Source organism: Electrophorus electricus, chromosome 16, assembly GCF_013358815.1.
Source record: "Electrophorus electricus isolate fEleEle1 chromosome 16, fEleEle1.pri, whole genome shotgun sequence".
NCBI lineage: Eukaryota > Metazoa > Chordata > Actinopteri > Gymnotiformes > Gymnotidae > Electrophorus > Electrophorus electricus.
Genome location: NC_049550.1, coordinates 11,543,157 through 11,561,747, shown reverse-complemented (window position 1 = coordinate 11,561,747; position 18,591 = coordinate 11,543,157). Strand labels below are relative to the sequence as shown.

The window sequence follows — 18,591 nt, the reverse complement described above, 5'->3', positions numbered from 1 at the left end:
TCCGATTGGTTAGCTGACCTGTCAATCATCGCAGAGCTGCGGGGCGTGTGATTTGTCATTGGAGATCAGTGCATTTCAATCATATCATGGCCCGCTTGTGTCCTTATTCTGTACATTTGATTTGTCAGTGTGGAACTTTAACTTTCGTCTGTTTACCAACCCCCGAGCTCACTTAATCACCTGTAGTTTAATTGTTCAAAGGAGTATTTATTTTACTTTCGTTTTCATACGTCGGAAAAATACGAATACACGTTCCCGAAGGTTTGGCATGCTTATCTTTTCAAAACCTTACCTACATCATAAGTACAACTCTGCACGCAGTGCGCACATTTCATTCATTGAACTTCTTGATTTAGCTCACAGGGATGCTTAATTATCTTACCTTCTATAGCACGTGTCATGTTAAGCCATGTGACGTAACAGTTTTTTTTCATTAACCAATCACTGCTGGAGAGTCATTAGTGCCGCAGTAGCTATTGGCTACCGAATGTGCAAGAGCCGGCAATGGCGCTATATATCTAATGGGCGCCAAGGCTTGAATTTAATCGTTTTCCAGCTGAATGATAAAAGTTGGTGTGTATAAGGGTGTCGTTTGCTAGTCTTCTCAAATTTGAATGTGTTGGTTTTTCTTGCACTGCAGCAATTTCTGATTTGGAGTAAGTAGCTTTCCTTCAGCAGTTAAAGCTTTCTAATTATTTTCTTTATTTTAAATATTGAGTTGTGTGCCTGTGAGCTATTGCTAAGGCAGTAAACAGTGTGTGCACTTCCTGTGTCTGTTGATGGGGTTAACTTTCATTCTTGTTGGTTATGTAGTATTGTCCTTTATGCTGCCAAATGGTAAGACACTTGACAATCGCATGCTCTTGAGGTCTCTCTCTCCCACACCCCACCTCTCTTCACAGGTCAGTTAGCTACACCCAATAGCTGCCATGTCTGCAGGGCTACAGATGCTTGGCACTGCACTGGGGACACTGGGCTGGCTGGCTGCCCTAGTGGCCTGTGCCCTTCCTCTGTGGCGTGTGACTGCCTTCGTAGGCAGCAACATCGTGACTGCACAGATAATCTGGGAGGGCCTATGGATGAGCTGCGTGGTAGAGAGTACTGGTCAGATGCAGTGCAAGGTCTTCGACTCCGTGCTGGCTCTGCCGCCGGATCTGCAGGCGTCGCGGGCCATTCTCGTCATCGCTCTCCTGCTCGCCCTTGTGGCCGTAGTCGCCAGCATTGCTGGTGGTGAGTGCACCAACTGCATGCCACGAGGCTCTACCAAAGCCAGGGTGGCTACAGCAGCTGGTGCCAGTTTCCTCCTCGCGGGGCTTCTGAGCCTCGTGCCACCGAGCTGGACGGCAAACGTGGTGATCAGCAACTTCTACAACCCGCTGGTGGCCCAGTCACAGAAGCGGGAGCTTGGGGCAGCCGTCTTTATCTGCTGGGGAGCAGCTGCACTCATGCTGACTGGAGGAGGGCTTCTTTGCACATCTTTCCCCACAGCTATGGGAAAGAAATCGGTCCACTATAAACCAGCGTCTCAGACCAGTAGAGAACACGCAGCTTGTGTCTGAGCATGGTGGGCTGGTGTAACTCTTTTTTTTAATTATTTTTTATTTTTGGGGTCGTCCCCTAAGTGTAACGCCTTGTGTAAATAAAGTAATTTTTAGTTATGGGTTTTCTTTCATGCGTAGTACCGAGTTACTTTTATCCAGCAGATGGCGCTGTTGCGATATCTTCGCGGTAGCATCTTGAGACCATGATTGCGCAACGGCTTACAGTGAGCAGTTGGCTTCATAGGATCTCCGTTCAAAGTCAACCGGAAAGCAGAAAAACGAATGACGCAATTATCAGTATTCACTTGATGTAGTAAGTGAAACTTTGGCGTGGCAAGATCTAATGTTGTAAGGAGACTTTTGAACTCTACTAGACTTGTGGATTTGCAAATAAGCTCTAATGGCAGCATGAATGGTTAAAGTTTTGGGAGGTATTTTTGCAGTGACTTATTTCAATAAAATCCAAACTGGCTTTTTATTTATTTTAATTGAAGGTACAGAGGGGGATGTGAGTATTAAGGGCTGCTACTTATGGATGTCCACGACTTGTCTTTTTGCCACTTGCTCTCTCAAAAGCATTAGACATCTATGTGGCAGTGCTTGAAATTATAGGTTGGAGAAACGCCCCAAATGAAAATGGAAGCCAATTTATTACAACATGTTTGACACATTACGACTACCAGAATGTTTTGCAAGAATGTTTAACATGGTTGAATATCTGGGGCAGGCCCAATTGCATCTATTTTAGCTAGAAATGGTATCACAATAGTGCTACAATTGCAACACTACATACCAAACCTAGAAACTCTGCTTCAAGGGCTTGCAAGTTGAGGCTTGCTGACAGAGATGGACACTTGCACATGATAAATAAAAATGGCCTCAGAAACCATCAAAGTATTGTGACTCTTTGTTGGTCCATTCCTTCTGAAGTCATGACCATCAGTGGTCATAGTACTGAAGATGGTACAGCTACTGTGATGTAATCACAGCAATATATGCACAAAAATACATATGCAGTGGGCCTTAATGTTTTTGAAAAGCTTGTAGAAGCCTTTGACCTACATTTCATTCCCAACTGTCAAACATGATGGAGAGACTATTTTCTCACAGAATGGTTAAATTTTTTCCAAAGTAATTATTCAGAATATGTATATCGACATTGTAAGAAGGGCTGAAACTCTTCTGAAGACAAAAGCCAGCCTCACTCCTTAATATTGACATATATTGTGGGGGTTTTTTTCCCCTGTTTGTCTGCATCCTCAGTGCTGGCTATTCTTTAAATAGTCTGAGCTGGGAAATTCCATTTTTATTTCTCTCCCCAATCAGTCCAATTTAAAAAATAAAACCTTACATATACATTTGTACAATTGTCAAAAAGTCTCGAGGATTGCATTACTGTAATATATTTATGTCATCCAGAGTTCCAAAAGAACAGTTCTGTGTTCTTCACTGGTAGTGGATGCAACAGAGGGGCAGGAGTTTCTGGAAAGCTTTTTTGAAGTCTTCATTGAAGATGGTGTATATAAGTGGGTTGATAAGGGAATTGAGGTATCCAAGCCAGGTAAGGAAGTCCACGAGCACAGCCGAGGCACTGCAGTAGGGGCAGGTGTTCACAATGACCTCCTTCAGGAAGAACGGCAGCCAGCACACGACAAACGCTCCGAGGATGAGGCCCAACGTGAGGGCTGCCCGCCTCTCCCGGACCCCGGGGGCCCGCCGGGCCCTGATCAGCCTCCCCGTAGTGGGCGTGATCTTGAAGCGGTCTCCGTCCACGGACGGTTCAGAGAAGGACTTCTCCACGGGGCTGAGCGTGTCCGGGCTGAGCGGGGCAACCTTGTCAGTGTTCCCGCTGGCTAGCATGACGCTGCTGACCGTCTGATGGACCAGCCGGCTGCTCCCTCGCCGGTTGCGGAGCATCTGCGCTGCCCGGTAGATCCTGTAGTAGAGCACCAGGATGAGGGTGAGCGGGATGTAGAAAGCACCAAACGTGGAATAGACGGTGAAGGCCACATGGTCGTGCTCAATCAGGCACTCGGTGACCGCGTCAGCCCCGCCTTCGCTGCTCGATTCGGGGAGCCTCCTCCACACAAGGGGGGGGAGCGAAACGAGCACGGAGAGCACCCACAGCGCGGCCACAGTGGCGGCGGCACGGTGGGATGTGCGCTTGCGCGAGTAGGCCACGGCGTCCGTGATGGCGCGATAGCGGTCATGGGCGATCGCTGCCAGGTGCAGAATGGAGCAGGTGCAGCAGGTGACGTCCAGGCCCAGCCACAGGTGGCAAACAGTGGGGCCCAGCACCCACGCCTCCTCTGCGATGTACACGATGCTGACCGGCATCACCAGCACGGCCACCAGGAGGTCGGTCACGGCCAGTGAGCAGATCAGGTAGTTCGCTGGCTGGCGCAGCTTGCGGGTGACCAAGATGGCGGTGATCACCAGGGAGTTGATGATGGTGGTGGCCACAGCCAGGACAGAGAGCATGAGGGAGAGTAGCACCTTGCCGAGGCCGAGTCGACCAGCAACAGCATCTGACAGTTCCACTGAGGAGCAGTTTAGGAGATCCATGTTCCACAGTGAAATCCAGCTGGAGTAGCAGAAGAAAAGAGATCATTTAAATGAATGAATGGATGAATGAATGGATACCCCAACTGCATAAATGACTAGACATTCCTAACGCACAGATTTGTTTAATTCATCCATTTTTCTACACTGATAGCAGTTTTTGGTTAAAAAAAAAAAACATTAGCAACAGCCTGAGAAAGAAAATGCCAGAGCAAAGGCACAAATCAGCAGGGAATTATTCTGTAAAAGGCAAGTGATATATCCCCAAGGCGGTTTAATGCAGTTCTTTCACAGACTAATGGAGTTTTTTGTGAGCCAAAGATTTGTACTGTTATCTATTAAATAGCAAGAAAGGGTTTCCTGCTTTCTATTTCAAACCAGTACTGGACTGTCACAGGTCAGCGTTTGATACATTTGATCACTTGGTAGCACAAAGTCCTTCACGCATGGCCAGCGTTGAGGTCTTCACCTAATTCTGTGATATGCAGTATGCAGTGACATGCAGTACGTAGATATGCAGAAATAGTCACATCAGTGCCAGTGACTCAGAAGGGTGCTCCACAGAGTAAAATTGCCACAAGACAAGATCACAATGGATTAAGCATTTAAAATTTTCAAAATTGTAAAATAATAAAAACAACAAAACCTTAGGAAACAGAAAGAAGGGCTCTCAGATCTTGTGCCCCATCAAAATATTAGCAGCATTCATTTAAAAAAAAACAAAAAAACTACATATCCCAGCATGATAGCACTGACTCATTCTGTCAAGTGCAGGCAGAGCCACTTGGAAAAGAAGTACAATGCTCAACATGCGTGATGTCAACTGACTCACTATTTCTCCCCACCCACACTAATCTCCATGATGTGTTAGGGAAGATTACACAGGCCAACTATCACTGTTGGAGGTAATCCACAGTTTCATTTGCAGCAAAAAACAATATTGCAAATCGTGTCATGGCCGTGTAACTGATAGCTTTCCCATCAATGTCACAGCACCAGCAAGGAGAAAGGGCAATACAGTTTATATAAAACAGAAGAATGGGAGTCACATCACAAGACATATTTGAACTTAAAGTTTAAGCCTTTCTATGCTTCTTGCCTCTGCACACTGAGACACTATGGGTTATTTGCTATTGTGGTGTCTGTTGTCAGCCAGAAGACGATGGGCCCCCTCCCTTTGAGTCTTGGTTCCTCTCAGGGTTTCTTCCTCATGCTCTAGAGAGTTTTTCCTTGCCGCTGTCGCCCTTGGCTTGCTCACTGGGGGCTTGGACTCGGAAATTTGTAAAGCTGCCTTGTGACAACTGTTGTAAAATACATTATATGAAAAAATTTGACTTTCACTTATTCACCTGGATCATGCATTGCTATCACGCCAGTTGTTTACCTCGCTACCTGTGCCAACTCGTTCGTTTGTCTCTCATGTTCTGCATGTTCACCAAAGAGGAAACTTGCCAGCTTTCCAGCCTGTGCTCAATTTTTGTGAAGTCTTTGATAACGTGGTAGAAGAGTCCCTTGGACGCATGGTGACACGTTTGGCCCTGGACCCTTTGAGCTGTTTCAAGTCGCACACCTCATAATGTGATTTTGAGACGCATATGCTTCAGATGCAGCTGCACTTCTTAAGTCGTATGTATTCAGAGCAGGTTTTGGAGAAGACGGCTCCTATCAAATTTTCAACATTCTGTATTAGTTTGCCCTTTATTCCCCTCCACCTCTCCAAACCCAACCTCCCCCCACCAGCATCGTACCTTCTCACCAGATGCTGGAACCCTAAAATATAATCCTCTTACAACTTCACAGTTCTTCACATCTTTCACAGTACCATTTCCATCAAAATTAGGGCATGTTTCACGCAGTTGTTTTCGTTAAACAAATGTTGCACCTGTAAACAACATTTCAGGTTTTCCTTTCCTTTCGCCAAACTCGAGTAAGGCGGTTCCTCCATATCACTTTTGGTGGACTGCAGATTACTAATCCAGGTTTATAAAAGCAAAACCAGCAGCTCATTTGTCAATCGATAAAAAAGTGCCTGTGCAGTTTTGGAAAGCTGCTCTGTACACTGATACAATAACATCACCATGATGAGGCGAGACAGAAGGTGCCGAAGCAGGGGTAAATGGGCAAATGGAGAAAGCCACCAATCCCAATGGCGGGGTACTGCAGACAGTGACATCAAGATAGCACACCATCTTCTCTCCTTCCTGCCAGTAACACCTCTTACTTCCTGTGCCTCTGGCAGCTGGAGCACACTGTTATAATCAGCCTCATTAAGAGCAGTCTTATTAAGAATTTCTCCTCTTTTTTTTAAGCTTCCGTTAATTCATTTTGCTACGGACTTACATGATACTTATGTAAGATCTCTATTTCTGTCATATGCGGGTAATAACTGAAATGAGGACGTTCATCTTAAACGACAGTAGGATGTAGTTATGTTTTAGTACGGTGCCGTGTTACCGACCGTGAAGGCCACAAGAGGCCAGAAATTAGGCTTCATTTGACAAACTCATTTAAGGGGCATGAAAAACAGGTTTTGATTCAAGACACTGCGCTTGAGTCTTTGACAAATGATGACCAAGAGGAAAAAAAAATGGAATGAAACTCAGTATTTTCATATCTCATAAAAGAAGCAGCTGTTTCATTATCACTCTGCTGATTCTCTCATTCAGGGTTTGTACAGGGTTTGCACAGAGGTGGGACCATGTGTCTCTCAACAATATGTTTCTTTATCTGTGCACCTAACTGGCACATCTGCTTAAAAGACGTTTAAATCCCAGGCCATATAGCCTGACATTGATTTCTCTCCTCCAGGAAGGCCATGAAATTGAAGGTAATTGCAAATAGTCACTGTGAATAAATAAATGAATTCTTCACTTTTTGGGGAGTTTTTCTCTCCCCACTCGCTTCCTCGGCTAACGCTTTACTCAGTGAAATTGTATTTATGCTCTCTGGTGCTTTCGCTCCTGTCAGGGGTGCCATAAATTACTCACACATCCCAACCAAATAAAGATAAAATGAAAAAAAGACCAATAATATAATTTCATATATACATATATATATATATATATATATATATATACACACACACACACACACATACTGGCGTGGAGTTGGGGGGTGGAAACCAGATCTGTATTTCAGACATGAAGAGAAATTATGGTGGCTAAGTGGTCACTGCTATGCATAAACCAATTATATTTGGCTAGTGCAGAAATAATCGTGGGTGACGAAATGCAAGAAGGCAGTCAAATAAGAGCGGCACCAAAAATGTGCTACAGTCTCCACCAGACTATCACAGGGTGGCCTCGTTTTCCCATCCTTATCAAATCCCGATCCAGTGTTGTGGGTAGAAAACCTGAACGCTTACTCCTAACGCCATATTTTTCATCACAACTTCAGTTTGACTTTCCAGGTAAAGCAAAGTATTTTAAGTCTTCAAATAAGCACACCTTATGCAACCAATGGAGGACAGGCGGCTCTTTTGCAATTACTGTCAGGGAGGGCAGAACAGCGAGTTGAAAGTGAGGAGCTTGGAGGTGCGCTGAGCCAGATGCGCGGGTGATCTGTCATGCTCTGGGGCCGGCGCTGCAGAACCAGCCAAAAGTGCCCGCTGGGTGCTGGGCTGCCGGTGAGGCCTCGGGCTGTCAGCAGCCTGGCAGCGGTGGAGTGAAACAAAGACCGATCACCGCCAACTTCCATTACACAAGTCCCGGCTTTTAACGCTAAGTGAGAAAAGGCAAAAAAAAAACAAAAACATATTCATGACTAGAACAAAAGGGAGACTCCAGGCAAATGACTGGGGTGCTTCTCCTGCCTCCATAAACACATGCCTTCTCTTATCTGATCGAAGCCAGGCACCAGATGTAAATGTCCAGGCTTCTAGGAGCCAATCACAGTCCAACACAAGGCCAGGTTTTTCCCACATATGTCCTTCACGCAATATTTTCTACCAGGTACAGCTGGCTACTGACATACTCTGAATGATGCCAATTTACTAAATTGTTACAGGCAGCAATAGCTTCCATAGCTCTTTGGACTACTCTGTCACAACTCCTGGTGTTGTGGTTCAAATTCTTAAACCCAAGTCTTTGCCATGGTAATGACAGTTCCACCAGTTTCCTACCATAGCAACAGTTCCATCAGTTTGCCACGGTAACAATGGTTCCATCAGCTTGTCTCACCCAGTTCACCTCTACGGGGCTATCGGTATTATCGCATCTTTCCTCAACAACCTGATTTGTCTCCACAGCAAACCACAGCAGGTGAACAGCGCAGAAGGAGAATGCACATGAACAGCATCTTTGCCACTGCTGCGCCACTGAGGAACAGCCACTTCTGACTGGCCACGCCCCCTTTCTCTCCAGCACCATTAACTTCCAGCAGTAAATCCCTTCCACCTCTTAACCACTTAAACCTATAGAGTAGACAACACGTGCTGAATTTTACACAGGTGCACCTGTTTGTATACCATATTTTATTGTGAATATTTAACACTATTAAGTGGTTATTTTTTATACTCTAAATCAATATATGTCAGCTCTCAGCTTATTTTCCTTATTGTAGTTTTGATGACCAATACCAACAAATACCAAGATCTAGCACTTCTGCCATAATGGGAACTGATTCTGGATTAGTTCTATAACCATAACACAAGCCCTTAGACAGAGTGACCTCAGTCAATATTAAACTGGAAGCAGATCAAATGGGTTCTTGCCCTTCATCTTCAAACTCGAGAGGTTTGGTTGCTCCTGTTTGCCCAGCCGAAAAATCCTCCATGACGGCCAATTAGCCAGAGTAAGTTCCACGCTTAATTACATTTGTGTGCAAGCACTTATTACATTTCACAGTAACAGCACTCACCTCCGTCACTTTCTGGCGCTCATGGGTAACGCAGCGCATTCGTCCACAAGGGCAGAGCTCATGTTTATGACTTCATGCCATAAGCACAAGCAACATTTTGAAATAAACCCTAAAAATCCTTATCATCCAAAACCACTTCACACACACACACACACACACACACACACAAATGCACACAGAATGGCTGGGGAGTGGAACAGATATGCTCTGGTAATCAAATATCAAACCTTAGGAATGTGATGTTGCCATACAGCACACCCCTGTTTCAATTATAAGAACCTTCTGAACTGAACTGCAATGACAGACCTAAATAATAATACTTGAGCGACTGATCTTTTTATCATCGGGGTATGACAGACTCTTTACACAAGTAATCAATCACCTACAAAACATCCAGAGAAGGTATCTGGATGCCATGATAAAGTGCAGTGCGCCAACCCAAGACACGGATCCATAGACCTGATGCAGCTCAGTCTGTCACTGACATAGCACGCTGTACAAAAGGCCTCCAACAGTTCTTACATTTTCGAGTCATGTTGTGAGACTGTAACCTTGCAAGATGAAGCATTGCAAGCTTTTCTCCCAAGGTAGGTAAGAGAAAGCTAATTCATCATCCGCCACGGCCCAAGGCTGTTATCCGTCATCAGTAACAACCACGCACTCTTAATGCGATTTTTTTTCTTAATAAGCCTCGCTGACCTTTATTTCATTCCAATCACCCACAAACAGAACAAGTACTGTCACTCAGCACTTGAAGTCTCTTCTTGGCGGCTTCGGTAGAGCCCCGGGAACTTTATCAGGTGGAAGGACAGAGATCAAATCAAACCTGCAGATTCCCTTCTTTCTACGGCAGACGTGGGTCATCAGTCTTCATGCTTAAATCCATCCTTGACAGCCTTAGCTGCATCCCATCCTAGATAAGAGCTCATTTGTTTCAAGGGTTTTCTGCATTCTTCAATGCATTTAAGGAGCAGCATCTCAGCACTGCATACATATTCTACACACACAACATAGAGAGGGCCTCTCCAGGGTATAACTGGAGAGTACGTTTTTGATGTCTTCAGTCTGTATTTCAATTAAACAGTGACTGTAAGAAATGTGGTCAGCTTTAACTTACATCCGCATGGGTTGAACCATACAGGATTCCCAGTCCTGCACAGAGTGTCCCATTTCAGGGGTCTGTGTAAAATCGGGCAGATGGCTGTAAACCATCTGAGGGGCCAGCTGTCTGATCTTTCGTGGTGTGCTGAAATGGGGGACTCTTAGTAGGAAGCTACGCAAGAGAGCTAAGAACCATATTACTGTTCATCTACTTTTGTACAGGACTGCATGAGAGAGTAGAGCTGAACTAGTAGATCATTACAGAGAGATCTGTACTCTGTTGTCCTGTCGCTGGCATGTTCTACTCAAATCATTCTGGGTTTTGAAAACCAGCCATTTGGTTTTTGCTGTTCATTCTTTCTTTATTTCACTTTGCATGTCTGAACATTTGATTTCTGAGCACATCTGATGTCTCTCTTGCCATCTTCTGGGTCTTTATTGCATTGGTGCCTAATCAGTTGGTGGACGAGTTCCTTTGGCATTAAAATGTATAGGAAAAGAAATTAAACGCTCATAGCAATTTATTCTGAATCATCGCATAATGTGATTAGACTAGCAATGCAGAAAATCCTGATTCATCTCTAAACCCTTGATGTGGTCGACTGTGTTGTATTTCAGCACAAAAAGTTACATTTAAAAAGGTACCAAAATATGAGTGAGATGAATTCCATCACACTGTGTGCTAAAAATATCTTAAATATGCTAGCACACGGGCTCCTGAGGGAGCCAATCTGAACAAAAAATAAAACCCGAATGCCCTGTGAAAAGCCTTTGTTTTGTTGGTTTATGCGGCAACCGGTGAGCGGTTCTTCGACGGCTGAGATGATAGAGCTCCGTCTTCTTCATGAATACTAGCAGTCTAATAAGTGCTGACGGTATGAAACAGGAGGCTGCAGTAACGCTGACGCTTGTGTTTCATGTTACCAGCCTGTGGGAGATAGCTGCTAAATAATTCTTTGTTGACAGTCACGTTGAGAATGAACTTATGCTGTCACGGCGGAAACGGGAAAGCGCATACTTTAATAGGCTGCTCAGCGCCCGTTGCAGGTTAATGTTCATGCATGAGGTGGGAGTCTTGGCGAGTTTAACACATTAAGAGGTAGCAGTCTCAACAGAGGGAAACTGCCTGCAAATACTACCACATAGACACGGGAAGACTGACACAGCGTAATCTTGGCTGTTTGAAGGTATCTGTGTGACATTACAACATCTGACTACACCAATTATTTTTCAAATGCAAAAAAAAAAAAAAACAGAGTAGAGATACAAAAGGAATCTGAATGAAGCACGCAGGATAACTTCACAGCTTCACAGTATATGCTGATCAGTTTGAAAGACAGCACAAAGTGTGCGTCTACTTCCATTAATACCTTACCGAAACCGCATAATCGTATTATTCAATGCACAAAAATGCGCACTATTTACCTATGACTTCCCAATATATCCTCCCATCCAGTGGAGTTAATGTCACGTTAACCCAAAATATAGCTTTAAAATAAAAGTTAAAATCGCATTATTAGCACCTCCCAACACACACATAAATATATTTAATACTAAAGTAGCAGAAAGACTTACGCGTATTAGGTCAAATGTATTAAATTCCGTTATCACGACTCTGGTACAGAATGGGTTTCGATGTTGTCTCCGCTGTGCATGCATTGGAATTCATCCCTCCGCGCGGAATCTACGGAGCACCTTCGCTCGTGAGCTCAGCGTGTTCGCGTGAGGGGGGGGGAGGTCACGGGGGGGCGCGGGTCTCGCACATCTCCCCAGAAAGGCGAGAGGAATAACGCTAAGCGAAAATGTTGGAAACGAATACTAATTCATTCTTTAAGTTTTACCTAAATTAACATCGACACACCATTTTTTCCTCGTCTTTTTTAGCGAGTCAATCTAAGTCGCATAGTCTTTAGCTTGTGTTAGATTAAGTTCTAAATGTTAGGCTATACAATTAGAAAATGTAGACTAGAAGTGGTCATAAAATTATTAATATAGGCTAAAGCATAACATTTGGGAAAATTAATCTGAACATCCCATTTTAAAAATACAAGCCTATTACACTGAATGCTGTGAATTTTAGCACCACACCTGGATAATTTGAGACATTATCTGCACACCCGGGGGCTTCAGTATATTCTGTGAATTGTAGTAGAGGCAGGATCCTTCACCAGCCTCTTAGTTACATAACAGTTGAGAGTCGCTTAGCCTTGGGCATGCACCACACATAAGTTGCCAGATATTTGTTCTGCAGTCATATGATCGGATTTTTTTGGCCCTGCCACAACTCACTGCGCACACTTCACAGACGGAAACTAGAAGGTCTTTCTAATATTATGTGTGCATAATCTGGGAGGTCTGACGGCAAAGAAATTAAGATATAATGGACATTGACGAATTTGGTCCACTGTCTGAATGATGAGGAAGGTGGTCAAGAGATGTAAAAATACTGTAGGAGAATTTTGAGATCTAAGTGGTGGAGGATATTTAAAAAAAAAGGAAGAGAGAGACCATGGGAGAGAAAGTGTTTTTGAGAAAGTGAGTGTGTTTGTATGTGTGTGCATGTACAAGCGCCTGACTCAAAAAGAAGAAGAATGAGAGTGGAATGAACAGTTGAACAGGTTATCTGTCAGAGGAAGAGGAAGGCTGTGTAATGGCAACTGGATGAAACTCTTGTGTGATGTGTTACTTTTTTTTCTCAGTCAATCTCCCTGCAGGCAGAAATTCACCACCAGGAGCTCCTCCCTGTCATGCAGATATGGTCATCAGAGACTTACACGTCACAGGCACACTACTGTGGTTTTTATCATCTAATAAAATTCACAGAGGCTGTGTAATGTAGGCTTTTAACAACAAATTCTAAAAAAAAAAAAAACAGTATACAATATGCGTCTTATCTTATATCTATAAGACTAGACTCACATACAAATACACACAAACGCACACAAGCCCACAGTGTGTGCACTTGTACTCTCTCACACAACGTAAAGATTTAGATTTGAATAGTCATCTAACTTTGTCCCCTAGGTACAATACACTTAAGCAGAGAGGATATGTCTCAGTTCATGTAGGCATGATATTAATAGGTACAACGAATGAAGTATCTCTGAAGACATGTAAAGCAGAATTGGAATTTGCTTCTGTTTTAACTGGCATAATGATGCTCTGTCTATCTAGATGTTCACACAAACACACACACACACACACACACACACACACACACACACACACACACACACACACACACACACAAAGCCTACACACATGGACAAGCAGGAAGTGCATGTGGCATCAGAAAACCTTAACAGATGTTGATGCACCGCATTAATATTTATTTATGTTTTGTTTGCTTGTTTGTTTGGGGTGGGTTAAATACTAACAGCAGGTTTATTTTAATCAGCAATCTCAGAACTATGGCAAGTCCAGGCACTGAAGTGCAATATTATTTTCGGAAATAAATGGAATTCCTATTAGCGGTTCTTCTGTGCCTGTGTTAGGCCACGGAATGAGCATATAGGATGTAATGCTTTGGTTAGTCTTTGATTGGTTTCAAGATTAGACACAAAAAAAATGAGACCAAATTTCCCATTTACGCTCAACCCAGTCGAAACATAATTAGCAAACTGGTCTGAAACAGAAAATGAAGAGATTTCTAAAGAAAAAAGAGAAAGGTAGAGGATGCTTCAGTATTTCTGAAAAATGTGCCCTGCTCTGGACTAACGAAAGCTATCTGATGTGCGGCGCTAGCAGGAGATAAAGGTGGACTATTTCAAATTGCTCTCCGGCTAGCTGCAGCAGAAGAGATTAGAGCCCTGTAGCTCCCACCTAGCCCTGCATTTGATCATCACCATCGTCTGAACTTACACGGCACTCCTGAGCTCATTTGTTTTCCCACAGCATCCTAAACCCCCTTCCCTTCATCTTACACACACTCACACACACACACACACACACACACACACACACACACACACACACACACACACTTGCGCGAGTGCACAAACCCTCTTAGTCATCTCTGTCTGTGAGAGAAGGTGTGCATAATAGTGTATCTCAGTGTTTGTTTCCACTCTCTCTCCCTCTCTCTGCCTGGCTGCATTAGTGCTCATGGTGTATCTCAGGAAGAGAGAGGCGAGTGCGGTTATTGGGCAAACGGGACCCATCCAGTCAGCTCCTCTTTCATCCCAAGCTTTTACGGCTTACGGTCTCACGGCAAACAGAGGACCGGATAACCTCACCCCGCACTCAGAGCCTTAGTCTATGCTCTCTAACTGGCTTTGTAATGTCTGTGTCTCTGTTTATCCACGTGTCTGTCCTAAAACACAACCAGGGGCAAAAAAACGCAATACGTAGAGGATGCATACGTATTTTCATTTATGAGAAAAATGAATACATAAAACTGCCAATACGTAAACTGGTGCTTAGAATGCCAACAGCATAGCCAGAGGAGGAATACTGATTAAACTTCATATTGATTGATACGAAGGTTTAAGAAAAAAGCGGCAAGGATAGAAAAAGGCTTTGATCTGAGTGTGGTTTGATTGGAGCTTTGTTTGGGGTGGGTTTGTTTTATTTTAAGGCATTAAACAGGCGTCATTCTGTGTCAGCCCAAAGATGTTTCTATATGTCGGCTTGGGTAAGTGAAAATTCAAAATCTATATCGAAAAGACGATGACTAACATGGGTTGGGCAGTTTGTGCATTGATCATTATGAGAATATCAATAAGGTTAGGCTTGCAACACAAAGGAGAAATTGACTCCGAAGCCCAGGGGCTACAAGCATAGCAGTACAGAACTATGCATACATTTACTGTAGTCCATGTCTCTTGGTGTGTGTATATGATATAGTTTATATTTTATGTTCGGGCCTGATGAGGACTTTTCTATCATCTGGTTTTGTCATTAAAGTGCTAGTCAGAACACAGTGGGAATATGCCCGGTATATGGCTAGTGGGGGATGCTCCACCCTTGTAACGCTAACAAGAGGAACAGTGTTGATAATGGTACAGTGATACAGCATGAATTGAAAGCACGATGCTAATGACAGCCGCAGAGAGATCATGAATGGAGGCTAATTTGCCCTTTTCTCATTCAGAAATAACAAAAAAAACAAAAATCATATTTTCAACTTACTTTCATGGAGACACTCAAAATTATTTGGTTTTAAATATCAGATATTTTTATTATAGCTCTCAGACCTTTGACTTCTGAGTAGAATGCAAAACAATGAGAATTAATTACATCCTTCCATGAATGGGTGAAAACTCCCCAGGGCATTTCTTCTTAAGGAGTGCTCTATTCAAGTGTAATGAATTGCTTTGTTATCTTTCTGTATTGCATTCAATAAATGGGGCACACACACACACACACACACAGAGATATAACCCATCCTCTCTCATACACAGGGACACTTATAAAGTTGTATAATGAGATATCATGACATGTTAAATGTTGGCTCTTGTATCTGTATTAGTCCACCACCTGTAACTTGATCTGGAACAACCAAAATGCTGATGGAACCAAACATGTCTCCATAAGCCACTGCTGTCCTGGAACTCTGACATAAGGCTAGAAATTTGCAGAAACCCATCTAATGATATGCTCTTTGATTATGGGTCCATGAGAGCAAACATGGATAAAAATGGTTTATGATCCAGAAAGCTTCCTTCTGGAACCTGGAGGCCAGATGCCAGTCAGCTGGTCAGCCTTGGCATTAATGGGCAGGACTGGAAAGTGCATACTTTAATAGGCTGCTCAGCGCCCATTGTAGGTTGACGACAGGAAGCAACACCACGGAAACCGGGACCCTCTGCGACGCCCTCCAGACTCTCATCCCTTAATCATGAAAGTTTCATTGCTCCTTCCTGCCACACAGGTTGTCCGTCGATCTCATCTCTCTCCCACTGGCCTTTCACTGGAATTGGAGATAGACTGCTGCACGCAATGTCCATGCCAGCCAGCTCTATTGGCGAAATGCCAGCATCTAAAGGAGAGGTCGGTCCATCGCTCCTGGCATCTTATGCACACTGAGCAGGATTGCAGCTCCTTTAGCAGTTTGTTTAGACAGGCAAACCCTGACGGTTTCCTTACTCATACCTAATAGCTGCATACTTCTCACAGAGCATTGCTTTAAGTTGAAGCAGCTCTTGGTCCTAGCTTCGTCGGCATCTCACTTACACGTGTTCAGCAGGCAAAGAGCCTACACAAGAGGGAGTTATTAGCATTCTAGGAAGGGGTGCTTCGCATCAGTGCATCAATAACACAACGTGTGTCACTGTTTTTAGGTGCCGTCAGTACTCACCTTTCTAACTGTGAGCATATTTGTATTTTCCCAGGCAGTGAAACCGGCGCCGCAGGAACGGACTTGTTGAGCGCAGGGTTCGGCCAGTAAAGCCTGCTGCCTGACTCGGGCCTCAGGCTCATATCATGTCTTTTTGTGGTGTGTACCACTAACATTCTCCATGCAATCTTTTTTTCTCAAACACTGGATTATTAACACGAAGCACAGTTCTTTTGGCTATGCAAGCATGTATGATGGACAGCTCAGCCCAGACTGAAGGTTGAAGGCATTGCCTTATGGTTGGAGTTCCCCTTAAGCGCTTCATAAGTCCCATTTATAACTCTGATAGTGAGAGAGAATAGGGGAGAGCTCTAAGCCAAAATGGATCGACATGAGCCATAAACCATCATGGTTTATAAACCTTAGAGAGCTCTTCTGAGTCAATGTGCTCCGTTAGCTCTCCACAACTGCCCTAGCGGTGTGTGTGACCCAAATTGAGGATCCTAGTGTGTGCATGGAGGGGGAGGGATGGGATTACGCCCATCTCTGAGACTACATGCTTGTTGTCATGTCCAGAGATGTGCAGATGTGACCCTATCTTAGTGCCATGGCTCTTGTCGCTCGCTGTGAAAAGAAATAAACACAAAGGTGACACATTTATCTGAGATACCCACTGCAGAAATGTTCGCGTCTGTAGGAGCTTCATGTAGGAATTGTGATCTCTGATGGCAAAGGATGAATAAGGATGACTCAAACATTTAAACATTTTTTTTACTCTAATTCTACTAATACACTAATAATAATAATACTCTTTTTACTCTAATTATCCATGGTGCTCATTAAATGAGCGCAGATAAAGAAGGCAAATTATGAAATCATGACAACAGATTCTGAATTTTGTGTTTACAGAGAGACCACAATACCCCCAGTACCTACCAAGTGATTTTCTGAGAATCCCAATGAGCCGGTTCTCAGACTATTAGAGGTACATGTAATGTCTCATCTCAGATGGGTGTTTAAAACAAGTAACTCTGTGATCTTTAAATTCACTGATCTCAGACATTAAAACATGATCTTTTAAGTCACCGATCCAACATTTAAAAGCAGTAATGATGAAAGTTGTTAGTTGTTTGAACAACATTTAAATTAGATTGCACTTAAAAGCAACCTATAGTTGGACTTCAAATAAAGTCGCATCCTTTGATCTTGGGCTGTATCTAATATTACTAAACCATTAGTACTGGTAATCTAGCTTCAGAGGTAGTTTAGCGGTAGTCTAATGAAGGTCTAAAGAAGAAACACATTCTGTGATTGTGTCTATAACGTCCATGTCACCATGCCCAATTCATTAGCCACTCTCTACCCTGTTTATCACTGGTCAAATTCTTACTACAAGATCGCCACCCCCTACAATAATGACATGGTGTCTACTGCGCTCGTGTGAGTGTATCTGGCACAACAGGAGGTGACCAATAATGAAGCACTACTGTGCTTGCCAACAGAAGGGCTAGTCTTTGACAGTAACAATAATTTCTAATAAATGTGTCTAAAAGAAAGTGGATGTCCACAAAAGTGTTTGTTTGTTATACGTGAAGCATTAATACAAAGACTTTAGATGAGATTTAATATGCATATGAAAAAAATTAATTAATTAAAAAAAAAATTTCACTCATCTGAGATTTTACAATCACATTTTTAATGACTATCTGACTGCAACCAAAGCCATATGTTTATGACTTTAGCACTGACTTCTTATACTGATACTCGCTGGTAGATTGTGACCGGTTGTAGTGTTATCCAGTTTCTCTAATCCTGATGCAGACCAAACGCAGGTGTATTGGAGTATCATGGATTTCTCACAGATCTACTGACTGTCATGGTCCCCTTTTCCTGGACTTATAAGACACATAATGATAGGTTGGCTGAAACAGATACTGGACCACTACTCTGCAGAGATTTTACACAGCATAACCGTAGGACGCCGGAGCGCTGCATACTGAGTCTAAATTTAAACAGCCTGACAGCACCGAAGACCGAGCAATCACGCTACATAATGTAATGCAAAGGTGCGGGTTTCCCAGCTGCGCGTAAACCTCCAGCAGCACAGAGGCCGCTGACATACCACGCCTCCACACTGCCCTCTCGTGGCAGGATGAGTTACTGAACATTTCTGAAGTATTAATGTACGTTACAGAATGAGTGAGTGACAGTACAATATCCCACTAAAACCTGGAAGCAGACAAGCAAAACAGG

At 43.5% G+C, this 18,591-nt stretch overlaps 2 protein-coding genes across 2 annotated transcripts; one reads left to right on the top strand and one right to left on the bottom strand.

The window, feature by feature from the left end:
• The first annotated feature begins 565 nt into the window (after positions 1–565).
• Positions 566–1,610, top strand: cldng (claudin g). The gene is made up of 2 exons (XM_027008810.2): positions 566–656; positions 903–1,610. The coding sequence occupies exon 2, from the start codon at positions 930–932 to the stop codon at positions 1,557–1,559; it is 630 nt and encodes a 209-aa protein (XP_026864611.2). The 5' UTR covers positions 566–656; positions 903–929; the 3' UTR covers positions 1,560–1,610.
• Positions 1,611–2,227: 617 nt separating this feature from the next.
• Positions 2,228–11,713, bottom strand: htr1fb (5-hydroxytryptamine (serotonin) receptor 1Fb). Its single transcript, XM_027008796.2, has 2 exons — positions 11,637–11,713; positions 2,228–4,125 (listed from the first exon to the last, which is right to left on the bottom strand). The coding sequence occupies exon 2, from the start codon at positions 4,104–4,106 to the stop codon at positions 2,988–2,990; it is 1,119 nt and encodes a 372-aa protein (XP_026864597.2). The 5' UTR covers positions 4,107–4,125; positions 11,637–11,713; the 3' UTR covers positions 2,228–2,987.
• Positions 11,714–18,591: the final 6,878 nt, after the last annotated feature.